Source organism: Gracilinanus agilis, chromosome 4 (genome assembly GCF_016433145.1).
Source record: "Gracilinanus agilis isolate LMUSP501 chromosome 4, AgileGrace, whole genome shotgun sequence".
Lineage (NCBI taxonomy): Eukaryota > Metazoa > Chordata > Mammalia > Didelphimorphia > Didelphidae > Gracilinanus > Gracilinanus agilis.
The window spans coordinates 507,019,514-507,035,998 of NC_058133.1; the positions used below are offsets into that span (position 1 = coordinate 507,019,514).

At 43.9% G+C, this 16,485-nt stretch overlaps 1 protein-coding gene across 1 annotated transcript in view; it reads left to right on the forward strand.

The window, feature by feature from the left end:
- The window catches only part of DGKG (diacylglycerol kinase gamma), a 250,772-nt gene that overhangs the window by 172,662 nt on the left and 61,625 nt on the right, over window positions 1-16,485 (forward strand). The window contains 1 exon segment of the mRNA XM_044675638.1: window positions 12,649-12,739. Within this exon segment, the coding sequence (XP_044531573.1) occupies window positions 12,649-12,739 (91 nt within the window).

The following is a 16,485-nucleotide window of genomic DNA, read 5'->3' on the forward strand; positions in this document are numbered from 1 at the left end:
TGCATTCTAACCCAAGGGAGTATAATCTCTAAAAGATCCCAATGGACCAGAAAGTCTTCAGGTAGGAACCCAGTGATCAATTCTATCTGTTATCTAAGAACCAGCCTTGCTGTATTCTAGAGGTGCCTCACTAGGTTGATCTCAGGGTGGCCAATGTCTGACACCACAACTTCCAAAGACTAAGGAGGGGTTGCTATCTGATTGATGAAAAGAATCTCCAAATCAATAAGCTGAAGAATCTTTGCCATATTGGAGAAGTACCAGAAGAATACATAGTGCTAACTCACTCCCTTTGGAAATGGATAAAATGTGTGGCAACATATTGCTCTTACATAAATATGAATAACTTCATTCAATAAAAAACTTAAACATTTGGAATGTTATAAATTAAGGAAAGGAGGAGGGATGGAAAGAGGGAGGGAGAGAGGGAAGAAGGAAGGAAGGAAGGAAGGAAGGAAGGAAGGAAGGAAGGAAGGAAGGAAGGAAGGAAAGAAGGAAAGAAGGAAAGAAGGAAAGAAAGAAAGAAAAAAAAGGCCCGGAACATCTCCCAAAACAATGTTGGGGTTGGTTTTTGCCCTTCCTCTCTCCATCTTTATCTAACTTTGCTTTAGCTCTTTCTCCATTCCCTGTGTCTTTCTTTCCTCTTCTGTTTTCCTTAGTTTTGCCTCATCTCCCTTGTCATCCATTGGCCCAGCTTTTCTCTGAACCTTTGAGCACTGAGCTCTTCCCAACTTTGGAAAATATTCAGGAGAGACTTGGGCATACAAACCCCTTGAAGTTTAAATACTTTGAACTGCGATAGATCTATTGGCAAGCTCAGTGGTCACAGGAGTGATATTCAAAGAACAAAACAGCTATTTTTAACGCCTCCTTCCTGATGGCTTGGTGTTCAGTTTTTGAGGCCCCTTGGGAAAGATTACCCTGACCACAGCTTGGCATCTCAGTGTCCTTCTGTGCCATTCCAATGGACAGTGAAACTTGAAGGCCAACAGAGGGGGAGGAGTGGATTATGTGTGGTAACAGTAATGGTGATGGACAAGAGCAGCTGAAAGAGATCCGTGTGTCCCACGCAGATGGCAGCAGGGCTGGAGAAAGGACTCCTGCACTAAGGGGGAGGTAGAGAATTGAAGTGACTTTGAGGTTCCATCAACTCTGAGATTCCTTGACCGTGTCCTCAACAGCACCTGGGAGCAGCACGAAGTGGGCAAACATTTTGTTTATAACTACTCTCATGAGTTATTTTGTACATGTTGGCATGCCTTGATGGTCCTGGGCCCTTCCATCTTCCATGGCCACTAGGGGTCATGGAGCACCATAGAAGATACCTCCATTTGTCCAAGCACTACATTGAATCTATACAGTTCCTGCTAATGTCTCCAATGGACTTTCTGTTCATGTGGAGCTTCTCTGGACCATTCAGAAAGGCACATGCCAATTCCCTAATGTATGAAGGGATCGCCCTACTCTTACCCCTTTGTAAGGGTCACAACAGCCCTGGATATCTCCTTATGTCCTAGTTTACTATTTTTTGCTCCATCTTGTGCTAGCTTTGTAACCCTGGGCAACTCACTGGAAAAGGAAATGGCAAACCCCTCTAGTATCTCTGCCAAGAAAACTCCAAATGGGGTTATGAAGAGTCCAACAACAACAATTTGAACATCCAGATCTCCTGACTTCAGATGCAATATTCTTCTCACTGAACCACACTTCCCCTTGGTCCACATGTTTACAAGGGGATAGTCTTAAATCAAGGTTCACAGAGAAATTGCAAACATCCCTGAGGGGTCCTCAACTTCCCCCCCTTTAGACTTGAGCCAGTCCCCAGCAAGACTTTAAGTCCTTGGCCACCATCACATTCCCTTACCTTCCCGAAGTTTGTTGAGTTATGGTATCATGTCTATTAGACATACATATATATGTATGTATATGTGTGTGTAGATTGCATTTTGTTGTTCAGTCATTTTTTAGTTGTGTCTGACTCTTCATGACCCCATTTGGGTTTTTCTTGGTTTGACTAGATACTAGAGTAGTTTGACATTTCCTTTTCCAGCTCATTGACAGAAGAAGAAACTGAGGCAAACAGAGTGAAGTGAGTTGCCCAGGATCACACAGTTAATATCTGAGCCTGGATTCAAATTCAGAAAGATAAGTCTTCCTGTCTCCTGGCTGGGCACTCTATCCACTGCACCACCTAGTCAATACACACACACACACACACACACACACACACACACACACACACACACACACACTTTCGTGCATTTATATACACAATGTATAGTTGAAATATATTTATGTATATTGTCATGATTGAATTCCATTGTTAAATTAGAATCATAGGCTCACAGGTCTAGAGTTGGAAGTTATCTCAGAGATCACCTAGTCAACTCCTTTTTAAAAATAAATAAATAAAAGTGTGTTGACATTTTTTTGTTTGGGGATCATCCAACTTTTCCCCTGTATCCAATCCCTTCCCTCTCCCCACAAAAAAAATTTTTTAAGAAAAAAAGGAAGAGAAAAAAATCACAACAAATCAATATATTGAAAAATATGAAAATATGTGTGATATTTCACATCTATGAACTTCCCACCTCTGCTGAGGAGTGGGGAGAGGTAGGGTTCTTACCTTCTTTGGGGGGTCCAGGTTTGTTCTTTGTAATTTGGCAGCATTCGCACTTCATCTTTTCATTATTTTGTGGTCATCATATGTATTGTTTTCTTGAGTTGGCTGACTTTCCTCAGGATCCGTTCATGTAATTCTTCCCAGATTTCTCTGAATTCATCATGTCTGCCATTTCTTACAACACAGTAGCATTCCATGACATTCACATACCACAGTGTGTTTACCCATTCCCTAGGCAATGGCCATCTACTTTATTGTCTAGTTCTTTGATTCCACACACATACACACAAAAATAAATACTGCTATGAATATTTGAGCTTATATGGCCAACTCTCTTTTTACAGATGAGGTAGGCTAAGGCCCAGAGAATGTAATAAGTCATTTTTCCAGAGTCCCATAGGAAGTAATTAGCAGAGGCAAGTTTCATACCCTCATCCTCTGACTCCAAATCTCTGTTTCCCCTGCCACGAAGTTGCTACTCCTATTTTTATTTATTCAGCTGAGTACTGTGCAATTTAATTCCAAGAGGCCCTTGTTATGGCCTAGAATAATACAGGCATTTTATAAAGTTTTCCATCCCTTCCAAATGATACAGTGCTCAAAGATCTAGTTGGAGAGGACCTTAGAATCCATCCACGAGCCCCTCTGATGTTACAGAAGACGAAACCAAGACTTGGGAAGATTTCTCCAAGACCTAAAAGTACCAGAAGTGGGTGGGCTTTGAACCCAAATTCTGATTCTGCACTGCTCTTTCCATTGTGTCATTTGGAATAGCAGTTCCTGAGTATTTTCTGAATTCCTTTTGGAGTTCAGAGCTTCCACACTGTTCAGTGAAGCAAGATTAAAACTTTATAAAATGCACTTAAGTCACTTGAGGCTTTATCTTCATTCTCCAGATAAAGAAATCCTTTCCAACGGATGAAGCCATTGACATAGGGTCCAAGCTAGGGGCAGGACTTGAATCCAGGCCTTCCTGCCTCCAGTTCCAGAATTCTTCCTCTTTCCCTCAGAGGCCCCACCTCCTAGTAAGAAGAGAGTCCTCTTATCACCACAAATGGCAACCATTCTACCAGGATCTTATTCAAAAGACTTTTTTTTTCCTTTTCAACTTTCCTAGAATTGTTGCTATTTTCCTTTTACAACTAAGAGAAATATAAATTCATTCTAGATATCGCACATTATTCTCTAAGTGCATCACCATCATCTTTTCTCGAGATAAAGTTCTCCTGGTGGCATAGCAAAGGTCTTTTCTATTATCACAGTTTCAGCATTCAATTAAGTTCAATTTAACCAATGTTCATGAAGTGCTTTCTCTGTGAGGAGCACTAAGCTAGACTACAGGGATGCAATGACATTAGTTGATTAACCCACCATCAGGCATTTATTAAGTATTTATTGTGTCTACAGTGGATAATATACTGGGCCTGGAGTCAGGAAAACTCATCTTCCTGAGTTCAAATCTGGCCTCCGACATTTATTAAATGTGTGAGCCTGAGCAAGTCAATTCACCCTGTTTGCCTCAGTTTTCTCATCTGTAAAATGAGCTGGAGAAGGAAATGGCCAACCATTCACCAAGAAAACTGCAAATGGCATCACTAAGAATCAGAAACAACCGAAACAACTGAACAGCAGTACCTCATTGTCATGATCCAGTGAGATGATCATTGTAAAGTGCTCAGGACGTACAAATGTTAACTATCGGAGAGAAGGTAGAAATAAGGGAGATCAAGGAAGGCTTCCTAGAGAAGGTCACACCTGAGCTGAACCTAGAAGAGAGGGTAAGGATGCTGACCATCAAAGGCGAGGAAGGAGGCCACGACTTAAGTGAATACCCAGAGGTGAGAGATGAAATGTCAATAGTCATCCGATTTGGCTGGAACTGAAGGGAATGGTGTGAAATAAGACTGGAAAAGGGGGGTTGAAGCCAAATTGTGGAAGGACTTTCCGTGTTGGGCCACTTTTATTGTGGGAGCAATAGGGAGCTACAGAACATTTTTGAGTGGAAGAGTAGCATGGCTAGTCCTTTTCCTTAGCATGTTTTAAGTGCCTAAAATTTGTGTTAGGTACTAGATATACAAATCCAAAGAGTGGATGGTTTTGGTGGCTTTTTAAGGGTTGGAGAGCAAACCAAAGGAGAATACAGAAAAACAGACTCACAGTTAGCTAGCACCATAGTCTTCAACTAAGATTACTGTAGGACACAAGTCATGGCTCTTCTGCCCAAAGGGGTGGACCATATGGGTTAGGGTTAGAGCTTGGGGGTGAGTTTGCCAAGAGCAGACAAGTAAGGTCTGGCCAACGTGTAGAAAGTTAGTCATTCCCGATTGAAAGGCGATTGTGGGAGGAGGAAGAGAACAGGGCAGGGGGAGAAGATGAGGAAGCATTCCAAAAACCATTCAAACACTGTTGGCACAGCTTCATCCAAAAAATGCTGGCAGCCCGGGGTGGACCTCCCAGGATCTGTGGGGTGAGTAATCCGGTGATTGCCCGTCCCAGAAGTGAAGTGGACAAATGCCAAGTTTAAGAGCAGAACGACTTCCTTAGTGACTGATGGTAAAGTGGACAGAGGAGTGTTTATCAGAGGATTATGGCTAAGGACAGCTAGGTGGCTCAGTGGTTAGAGAGCCTGGCCTGGAGACAGGAGGTTCTGGGTTCAAATATAGCTTTAGGTATTTCCTAGCTGTATGATCCTGGACAAGTCACTTAATCTCTATTGCCTAGACTTACCATTCTTCTGCCTTGGAACCAAGACTCAGTATTGATTCTAAGACAGAAGGTAAGGATATTTTTTTAATGTTTATGTTTAGAGCTGGAAGGGACTAGACCTAAACTATTTATTTTGCAGATGGGAAAACCAAGGCCAAGAAAGCTGAAATGACCCAGAATCGAGCTAGGAGTGTCCTCAGAAGCCATCTAGTCTTATTATCTCATTTTACAGATAAGGAAACTGAAGGGCAAGGGTTAAATAATATAAGGTCATGCGATCTTATCTAAAAATAGAAGGACCTCAGGGTCCATCTGGTCCAAGCCCTCATTTGTTGATGTTGTTCAGTCATTTTCAGTTGTGTCCAACTCTTCATGACCCCATTGGAGGTTTTCTTGGCAAAGATACTGGAGTAGTTTGCCCTTTCCTTCTCCAGCCCATTTTACAGATGAAGAAGCTGAAGTCAATAGGGTTAAGTGACTTGCCCAGGGTCACACAACTGGTAAGCATCTGAGCTGGATTTGAATTCATGAAGATGAGTCTTCCCAACTCTGAGCCTACATCAGGAAACTGAGGACTGTGGAAATGGATTAACTTGCCCAAAGTCACATCGGTAGTAAGTCCCAGAGGCATAATTTCAAACCAGATGCTCGGTCCCCCAAATCCATTGTTTCTTCATCTACCCTTAATCAAAGCATCAAATCTAAAAGCCAGGACCTTACTGGGGAGGCCCCACTTTATAACAGCATCTGCCAGGAGGCACTCACCTAACGTTTGTTATTATGACCATGATGATGAAGAATAGCTCGTCTGGGAGATGTGAGAGCCAAAATCCACCAAATAATTCTTGAACCCTCTACTCTCTGTTGTCCTTCTGTAGCAAGCTCTGTCTATCCAGATCACAGAAGGATATGATAATAGATTTAGAGGTAAAAGGGACCTTAGAAGCAGGCATAAGCCTCTCATTGTACAGATCTGACTTGCACAGGGTGACAGAGCTGACAGAATCTGAGGCAGGATTCAAACTCAAATCTTCCTGATTCCAAGTCCAAATAGGAGGCCCCATGTCTGCTTTGAGTTCAAGGACTTTCCCCACCCCTAAAGTCTCCTCTACTATGGTATGAGAATATGAAGAAAGGAAGGAAGGAAGGAAGGAAGGAAGGAAGGAAGGAAGGAAGGAAGGAAAGGAGGGAGGAAGGAAAGAAAGGAGGGAGGGAGGAAAGAAGGGAGGGAGGGAGGAAGGAAAGAAGGGAGAGAGAGAAGGAAGGAGGGAGGGAGGAAGGGAGGGAGAAAGGAAGGAAGGAAGGAAGGTCTTAACTTCCATTTTACAGTCAATACACAATGTTGATTCCAAGGCAGAAGAGCAGTAAGGGCTAGGCAATGGGGGTTAAATAACTTGACCAGGATCACACAACTAGAAAGTTTTGGAGGCCAGATTTGAACCCAAAATCTCCCATCTCGAGGCCTGGCTTCCTATCCACTAGGCTCCCTAGCTACCCCCTCTGTCTCCTTTGAAGGAGAGAGATGGGAAGAAAGAGAAACATGATCCTTTTGAGGGAACTCGGCCTCTTGTAGGTCTGGCAGAGGAGTTTCCTCCAGTCCCTAAACAAAGTGAATTCTTCCATTTCCTCTTTTGTTTGCCTGTGGTTGACATTTTTTACACTGTTGGCAGAGATGAATGCTAGCAGCATCTGCCAAGCTGAGTCAGCTGGAATCTCATGTGTCTGTTGGGCTAGAAATCGAAAGTTCCATCTTCTCTCTCTAAGTGTTTCCTCTGCCATCTCTTCTCCTGCCAAGATGGTCCTCCCCAGTGAGATGGAATCTTTCTCCAAATCGATCAATCAGCAAACATTTAGTAAGCACCTGGGATGTACCAGGCACTGTGTTAGGCGCTGGGATTGCAAAGGCAAAAAATGAAACAACCCCTGCCCTCAAGGAGCTTCTAGTCCAGTAGGTGAGTGGAGGATGGATTGGAGGAGAGACTTAAAGCATGGAGACCATTTTGAAGGCTTTTGTTGAAATCCAAGCAAGGAGTGATGGTTAGACTCTCTAGCAGGGTGCCAGCTAGCTGTGTGAGGGAATAGAAAAGGACCCATATGAAACCCAACCCTTCCTTGTTTAGTCTGTTTCATTCTATTTTCACCAGAATCAAATAGTTGTTTTTTTTTTAAACCCTTGTACTTCGGTGTATTGTCTCATAGGTGGAAGATTGGTAAGGGTGGGCAATGGGGGTCAAGTGACTTGCCCAGGGTCACACAGCTGGGAAGTGTCTGAGGCCGGGTTTGAACCCAGGACCTCCTGTCTCTAGGCCTGGCTCTCAATCCACTGAGCTACCCAGCTGCCCCCCAGAATCAAATAGTTTTGATGAGTATTGCTTTAGAGTACAATTTGAAGGCTGAATGTGATCTTCTACCTTTATTCCATTGTTCTAGTTATTAGGATTTGGGTTCTGAAAAACCACTAGCATCTGGCTGAGTTTGGGGACCACTATGAGAACCAAGATCAGAAGGTCCTGGACTAACCTTTCTGCTAGCCTGCTCAATGGAACCAGCCAACCATCACTGGGAGTTGAAAATGACTAGGTGGAACTTCCCAGGAATATTTCCCAGGATGAAACAATGCCTTCCGATAAACTGCTCTAAATCTATCCATTCACCTTGGCAATGACACAAAAGGGGGTCTAGTAGGAGGAGGTCAGAAGGTATCCATTATACCAGAGGACCATGGGTGTTGGGTCCTTCCGTTCCTAACTAGAATATATTGGCTTCAACCCAAAAAATAGTTCCTGAGAAATGAATTCACTTTTGTATGTAAATGTGGAATCTTGGCAGAGTCCTATTGAGCCTGGAGGAAAGATGACTCTGGGGGGACATGATAACTGTCTTTTAAGTGCTTAGAATGTCATGGGAAAGGGATTCAACTTGTCTTGCTTGACTGCAGAGGGCAGAACTAAGTAATGGGTAGAAATTGAAAAGAGATGAATTCTGACTTGACTCCAAGTAAAACTTTCCTTATGATGAGAGCTATCCCAAAGTGGAAGGGGCTAGCCGGATAGGTAGTGAGTTCCCCGTCCTTACACATATTCAAACAGGGGCTGACTGACTACTAGTTACAGATAACAAAGTAGGGAATCCTCTCAACTATGTATGAGTTGAATGAGATGGCCCTGAGGTCCCTTCTATTTCTGATGTTCTGGGACTTGTGTCCACTCAGCAGCTTGATTTTTTTTATTCTCTTTGCTTGGCATTGATTTAGGCTGGACATTCTGACTTTCGAAACTTTTGCTTAAGGGGAAATTCTGCCTGTTTTGCTGATGACTTGTTTTCCAATATGTCATGGGTCATGAAGGCCTCCAAGGGGGATAGAAAAATTCACCATAAAAAAAGAGAAGAAAAGAAAATGAGTTTCACCCACACATCTCTGGCCTCAAGGGAAGCTCCTCCTCTCTTAGGTCCTTTCAGTCAGTCCTCAGTGCCCCCAGAGTGTCTTAACCTCCCACCTGGAAGAGCTGACCCTTGAAGGACAATACTGAACCACAGAATACTGGGAACCCTCTAAGGAAAAGTCATAAGGCCATAGCATCATGGACATAGAAATGGAAGAGAATTTAGACCAGTGATTCCCAAAATGGGCGCTACCGCCCCCTGGTGGGTGCTGCAGTGATCCAAGGAGGCAGTGATGACCACAGGTGCATTTATCTTTCCTATTAATTGCTATTAAAATTTTTAAAAAATTAATTTCCAGGGGGCTAAGCAATATCTTTTTCTGGAAAGGGGGCAGCAGACCAAAAAAGTTTGGGAACCATTGCTTTAGACCATCAAGTGCAACTCCCTCATTTTACAGGTGAGGAAACTGAGGTCAAGCAAATCTAAAGGACTTGCCCAGGGTCACACAGCCAGCAAGTGTCTGAAGTAGGAGGTCTCTTCCTCTATGGTAACAAATCATTAACCTGTGAGTCAGCAGCTACAAAACTGATCACCATTCTCCTGATCCCAGGAGGAAAGAAAGGCATCCGAGGGGCAGGCCATTGGTTTGGAAGTGGAAGATGAGAGAGAGGAGGAAGTCCAGGATAATACCCAGATTCCAACCAGGGCTTGGTCAATGTTGGCCATGTGGGGAGAAAGAGAGGAATTAAGAAGAAGAAATGAATTGCTTGGAAAAGATAACCCTAACTCTTGTGGTTTATATGACCTTTCCAGGTCTAAATCCAAATCCACTGTTTAATCCCCTGTAATTATATAGGGCAAAATCACAAAGCCTTTTCCTATACATCATCACATTTCAGGCTTAAAACAACCCCGGAAGGTAAGGAGGGCGGGCATTACTCTCTCTGTTTGCCAAAAGAGAAAATCAAGGCTCACGGTTGTGTTGGATGACCCGCCTAATGCCACAGAACCAGAAAGTGACAGAGCTGGTGTTCTGTCTCCTGGCCCCGGGCTCTGTTCGCTCCATGGTTCAAGCTCCCAAAGACAGGCTTCTCAGCCTCCCCTCTGGCCAGGAAGGGGTTTGATGCCAGATTGGGCTCTCCCAAGTGGTCTTAAACAATTACAAAAAAGCAACATAGACAAAAGAAAAAGAAAAAAAAACAGATTTGGGGAAAATCATTCTCTCTATTATTTCTAATAAAAATGTGGCATCCCCAAATTCATAATGAACTGGCATTAATTGTGTCAATGTGGGATCCGTTCTTCAATGGATAAGTGATCCAATGAGAAACATGTTATTAATGGCTTCAAAATACTGTTCAAACTAAGAACCAGAAAACTGATAACTGGGAGATGCCATCTTAGTGTGCCCATCTTAAGTGAAATCATTTAAGTGAAAATGCTATTGCATTGTGGGTAGAACTGTGAACTGGTGCCATCTTAAACAGACTAGAAAACGTTAAGCCACTTTGATCCAGGGATTTATCTGCTATAGGGTCAGGATATCATTGGTGGAGAGAAAAACAATTTTTTAAAGACTTTGCTTTACAAAAATATTCCTAGCAGCATACTTGTCATAGCAGAATAAAAGGAGCAACCAAAATAAGCCAGGATTCGAATGCTTGGAAAATGTGGAGAAAATGGAATTCTGTTCTAAGAAATAACTATGTTAGCGAACAACAAGGGAGAAGGTTTATCTAAAGTAATGAAGAATGAGGAAAGCAGAGTGCAAATGGTATACACACTAAGACTATGGCAGAAATAATAGTGGTGATGACAGTGCCAAAATTGGGGTGGAGGGGGAAGCCCGGAAGAAAAACTTTGGAAGGAGACACAAAAGCCAAGAGCAGGTTTTTATTCAAGTTCCTCTTAAAATTAACATATGCTTTTGGTTTTAAAAAAGTGTTTCTGATTTCATGTATGATTTTTCTCTTTTTTTTTTAAACCCTTGTACTTCGGTGTATTGTCTCATAGGTGGAAGATTGGTAAGGGTGGGCAATAGGGGTCAAGTGACTTGCCCAGGGTCACACAGCTGGGAAGTGGCTGAGGCCGGGTTTGAACCTAGGACCTCCTGTCTCTAGGCCTGGCTCTCAATCCACTGAGCTACCCAGCTGCCCCTTCATGTATGATTTTTAAAAATTATTTGTGAGGCAGCTGGATGGCTCAGTGGATAGAGAGAGAGCTAGGGACTAGAGATGGGAGGTCCTGGGTTCAAATGTGACCTCAGACACCTCCTAGCTGTGTGACCCTGGGCAAGTCACTTAAACCCCATTCCCTCACCTTTACCCCTCTTCTGTCTTGGAACTGATACTTAGCAACAACTCTAAAACAGAAGGTAAAGATTTTTTATTTATTTTTAAAATAGTTGTGGTTTTAAATGTTTTGTTGATGACAAAGAGTTTAGAATAAATCATATATGTATATTATTGGCATGCTTTTCATATCTCCCACAGGATAGAATCAATTGTATGACAAGATATCACATAGATGCCAGTGTTCTGTATAATTTAAGGCAGTTAGGTGGCACGGGGGATAGAGTGCTGGGCCTGGAGTCAGGAGGGCCTGAATTCAAATCCAATCTCAGACAGTTACTAGTTGTCTGACCCTAGCCAAGTCCCTTAGCCCTATTTATCCTCCCAACCCCCTCCCATAGCCAGCGTGCAATTCCACTGGGTTTTACATATATCGTTGATCAGAACCTATTCCCATATTATTGATATCTGCACTAGGGTGATCATTTAGAGTCTCCATCCCCAGTCATATCCCCCTCGACCCATGTGATCAAGCAGTTGTTTTTCTTCTGTGTTTTTGCTCCCACAGTTCTTTCTCTGAATGTGGATGATGTTCTTTCTCTTAAATCCCTCAGAATTGTCCTGGGTCATTGCTTTGCTGCTAGTACAGACGTCCATTACATTCGCTTTTACCACAGTGTATCAGTCTCTGTGTACAACCTTCTCCTGGTTCTGCTCCTTTCACTCTGCATCAATTCCTGGAGGTTGTTCCAGTTCACCTGGAATTCCTCCTAACTGAGGGTTTTAAAGAACAATTACCTATTTGTGTGCACGTTGTTTTCCTAATAGAATGTTAGCTCCCTGAAGGCAGAAATAGTCTTCCCTTTTTCTCTGTATCTCTAACACTGATTCTTGATAAATGCTTACCTGTTTATTGATTGATCAGTTTATTGAGTTGGAGGACTCTGGACATTGGTCTGGAGCCAAGAAGAAAGGGGAAGTTGGGATAAGATCCATCTCCAAGGAATCCAATCACATCATCTCCCAGCTGGAATAGAACCTCAGAGATCATCTCATCTGGATCCTTGATTTTACATCTGAGGAAACTGAGGCTTAAAGTGATAACTGTAGGGATCACCCAGCTCATTAGAGACAGAATGGAATTAGAACCATTTTCTTTCTTGCTTCCCAGATCTAATAAGTTAGATTCATTCAGCTTGAATTTTGGAGAAATTAAATGGCATCCATGTGTTCAAATGAAAGGAAACCAAATTTGGGGTTAATCTAAGGACCTTCATAATAATTAGGATTGTCTCAAGATGGAATGGCCTGCCTTGTGAGGAGTGACCTATTCATCCCTGAAGGCATAAAAGCAGAAGCTAGAGGACATTTGTTGGGTTGGTGACATAATGGGAGTCTATCATGCATGGAAATGGACTCGATAACCACTTTAAGCTCTAGGGTTTTCAGGACACAAAAGCTATAACTGGAGAAAGGGGAGAGGGGCTCTTCCCCAGGCTGCTTTCCAAGGAAGAGCATACTTTCTTTCCATGACTGTCTGTCATTCCTTCCACGAATGCTGAAGATCCAGTTATCATCTGGGGCTATCTAAGACTGAGTCAAGGCTATCTTGAATAAGCTCCATTTTTCTATTTTGCATCCTAGGTTAAAGAATAAGCTATTGTACTTTGAATGTGGCACCACAGAAACCTTTGCTTCAAGCTGCAAGAGGCTACACACCTTCATAGAGGTAGAGGTAAGTCCCTGCCATTGCAGATTTGGAACTAGAAGAGGTCATTGAGCCCACCCCCAGAAAAGACAGGATTCGAACCCTGGCCTCCTGACTCCAAGTCCAACACACGATTTTTTTCTCCCATTCTGCTGCTCAAGAAATGTGCCGCTTTCCCTGCTGAGTCTCAGTTTCTTCTACAAAATTGAAATAACTCCATCTGTAGCATCTGCGTCATAGCGTTATTGCTGAACCTTAGCTGCCAGTGCCTTGCCCTCCAGATCACCCTGGATCTATGGGTAAATTCCCAGACAACCCAAGTGCGCAGGCTGTCTTTCCCTGCTGGACAATAAGGTCCTCACTCAGGGCAAGATGCCTAACACATAGTAAATGATTGATTGGTCAATACTTGCTGATGGGTTGACTAAGCATTAGGAAAATCAGATGAAATCATTCTGTAAGGCATCTCCTAAACTTGAAAACAGTAAATGAATTTATATAATTTAAAATAATATAATACTGCATGCTAAAAGATATATCATAGGGGATGTTATATGTATGAGATGAGATGAGATGATTGAAAATCTAGCATAATACAACATAATATATCGTGCGATGGAAAACAACATGATAATATAATGTCATCTGATGTCTAATATGGGATAGAATGGGATAGGGTCAATAATCTAATGTCATTTATAATATAACACAATATAAAGAACAAAAACGTAATATATATAATATAAAGTTATATTATAATGCCATGTGTTATAATAAAATAGCATAATATCACATGGACTATATATCACCTATACAATATATGTCAGGTGATATATAATAATCATAACAATGTAATATATTATAATGATAATATAATACAATATATTATAATCTTCCAGATATTTGGCTCGATCCAGGCATGAGCAGTAACAATAGAGTCCAAGCCAGGGGCTGGTGACTGAATGGAAAAGCTGGATGATGGCACAGAAAATGGTGCTGCTGATGGCCAACCACAGAGCCATTGGTGCCAGCTCTCCAGATGGGCACATGGTGTAGTGGCTAGGGCAGGAAGACCCAGGCCAAATCTTGGCCCTGAAAAAAGTACTTAACCTGTCTGTGCCTCAGTTTCCTTCTCTCTAAATTGAGAAGATTGGACCTAATGGCATCTAAGGTCTCTTCTCTGTCTAGACCTAGGATCCTGGGATCTTTCTCCTTGGTGGCCTTGCTGTTGCCCACAGTCAGTTCAGAAACACCCTCCGTTGTTTCCCCAAATCTTCCCGGGCTTGCACCACCCTGTGGAGTACTCTTCACCTCTCTTTCCTTCCCTGGATCATTGACTCTCTTTGTTTCCCCTCACCACAGTGATGGGGCTCCAAGAGTCAAAGAGCTGAAGTTGGAGGCCCAGGGACTCGCTCATTTTACAAAAGAGGAAACTGAGGGCCACAAACCAAGATTACAGAGATAGTAGGAAGCAGAGCAGGATCTGAACCCAAGTCTTGTGACTCCAAAGCCAACCTTCTTTGAGCATTAGTTGCCTCTTGCCACCTAGAAGAGGGTTGCATCTTGAGTCTGTCCCATTACCTCTGGGTCATAAAGCTGCTTCTGGACTGCCCCATGTCAATTCTTCATTGTCACCCCACTCTCCATAGTGATATCATTGGTAACAGAGAACACCAATGAGGAGACGCCCTCTACAGATGAGGTGTCAGAGGATTGCCTGAGACCCCAGAGGTAAAGTGACCTGTCCAGGGTCCCACAGTCAGAAGATTTCCCAGGTGGATCCAAGCCTTACTGACTGAAGCTCACCCTCTCCGTTAGGCTGCGCTGCCTATCTTTTGGTTTCCTTTGTCCTCAGTCCAGCAGCCCTGAGGCATCTAAGGGACTCTGGTATACATCAGGGCTAGCTCAGAAGGGACTTTGGAAATCAGCTAGGCCAGAGGTTCTGAACCTTTTTTGGGTCACCGATCCATTTGTCACCCTTTGTTGTGGTTGCTGACTGCCCGGAGGGAATCGTCCTCCCCATGGAGGCTTCTGAATCAAAACCAAATTTCAAAGGTTTCCCAGCGTCCCATCTAGCTCTGTTGCTGGCCTCTTCTCTGCCTCTCCCTCTGTTGCCTGGTTACCAAAGCACCAATGGGCAAAGCCTATTCCTCCATCTGAATCCGCCCAGTGAACCTTTCGCCAAGAAAAAACCGTGGGGAGAGTGGAGCTGCCGCCCCTGCTGCTGGTGCCTGGAGGATGCTGAGGGGAGGCCAGGGAGAGGAGGGGCCCCTCTTCTATTTACATACAAATCTGCTGATTGGGAAAGCAAGGGGGCACCAGGAGACAGCCATGCCTGCCTGATTGAGCTTGGAAAAAGCAGATACGAGGGCAGTTTTCCTGTTGGTACAAGCATCTGGCAGGGTCTCTTTAAACATACACTGTGTGAATGATGGAGCTGGGAGAACTGAAGCAGGCTGACGCCCAGCAGAACCTTCTAGTCTTCTCCTACCTCCTACAGCTGTGTTTGACACTGTGCCAGGAACAGTCATGCCAGGCCTCTCTCTCTCTCTCTCTCTCTCTCTCTCTCTCTCTCTCTCTCTCTCTCTCTCTCTCTCTGTCAGTCTCTGTCTGACTCTCCCTCTCTCTCCTCTATCTGTTTCTCTCTCTCTCTCTCTCTCTCTCTTGCTCTCGCTCTCTCTCTGTCTGTCTTTTTGTCTCTTTGTCTGTCTCTGTCTGTCTCCTTCTCTGTCTCTCTCTCTCCCTCTCTCTCTCTTCCTCCCTCTCTCTCTCTCTCTCTCTCTCACACACACACACACACACACACACACACACACTGGTACATGGCCAGGCATCCCTCTGCCAGCTTTGGGTCCTATAGGAAAGATTATTTCCATAATTTACAAACCGGCCTCAGGACACAGGGAGAAGCCGGCCCCCCTTTAGTCTTTGCTTAGGATTCATGCTTCACCATGCACAGCAGGACTGTATATGTGTGCACACGTGTGTGTTGTGGGCTACTGGGGCAGGCTTCTGTAGACTTCCTGTTCTCTCTCTGTCCTAATAATGATTCCTTTTAGCATTTATTCATAAAGAGTGAGCAAAAAGAAAAAGAAAAATCATGCGAGAAGCAGAGCCTGGCAGGCTGGCCAACAGGGGTGCCCACCAAGGAGCCGAGGAAATGGTGGTTTTCTCCAGGATGAATTTGGACCTTCCCTGCCAGGCTCTTGAGAGGAAACAGGAAGAGAAGAAGTGGGGGAGGGAGGGGGGTGAAAGATGGGGGTCCCCTAAAACTTTACCCCCAGAGAGAGATGGGAGCTGCTTATGGGGTCAGGAAGAACAGGAATCCTGGAAGGACTCTCTGCCTGGGACCTCAGAGGCAGGTTTGCTCTCTCAGCAGCTCTCTGGGGCTGGCTAGCTCAATGGATGGCCCCGAGAATGGCCTGGGCACCTGTGAAATAGTGAAAGCAGCAGAGGAAGTCTCCCAGAGTGCGGCGAGATCCTTTTCTGGCTCATTTGTAGAAAGATGTGGAAGAGGGGCAGCTGGGTAGCTCAATGGATTGAGAGCCAGGCCTAGAGACGGGAGGTCCTGGGTTCAAATCCGGCCTCAGACACTTTCTAGCTGGGTGACCCTGGACAAGCCACTTGACCCCCATTGCCCACCCTTACCACTCTTCCACCTAGGAGCCAATACACAGAAGTTAAGGGTTGAAGAAGGAAGGAAGGAAGGAAGGAAGGAAAAAAGGAAGGAAGGAAGGAAGGAAGGAAGGAAGGAAGGAAGGAAGGAAGGAAGG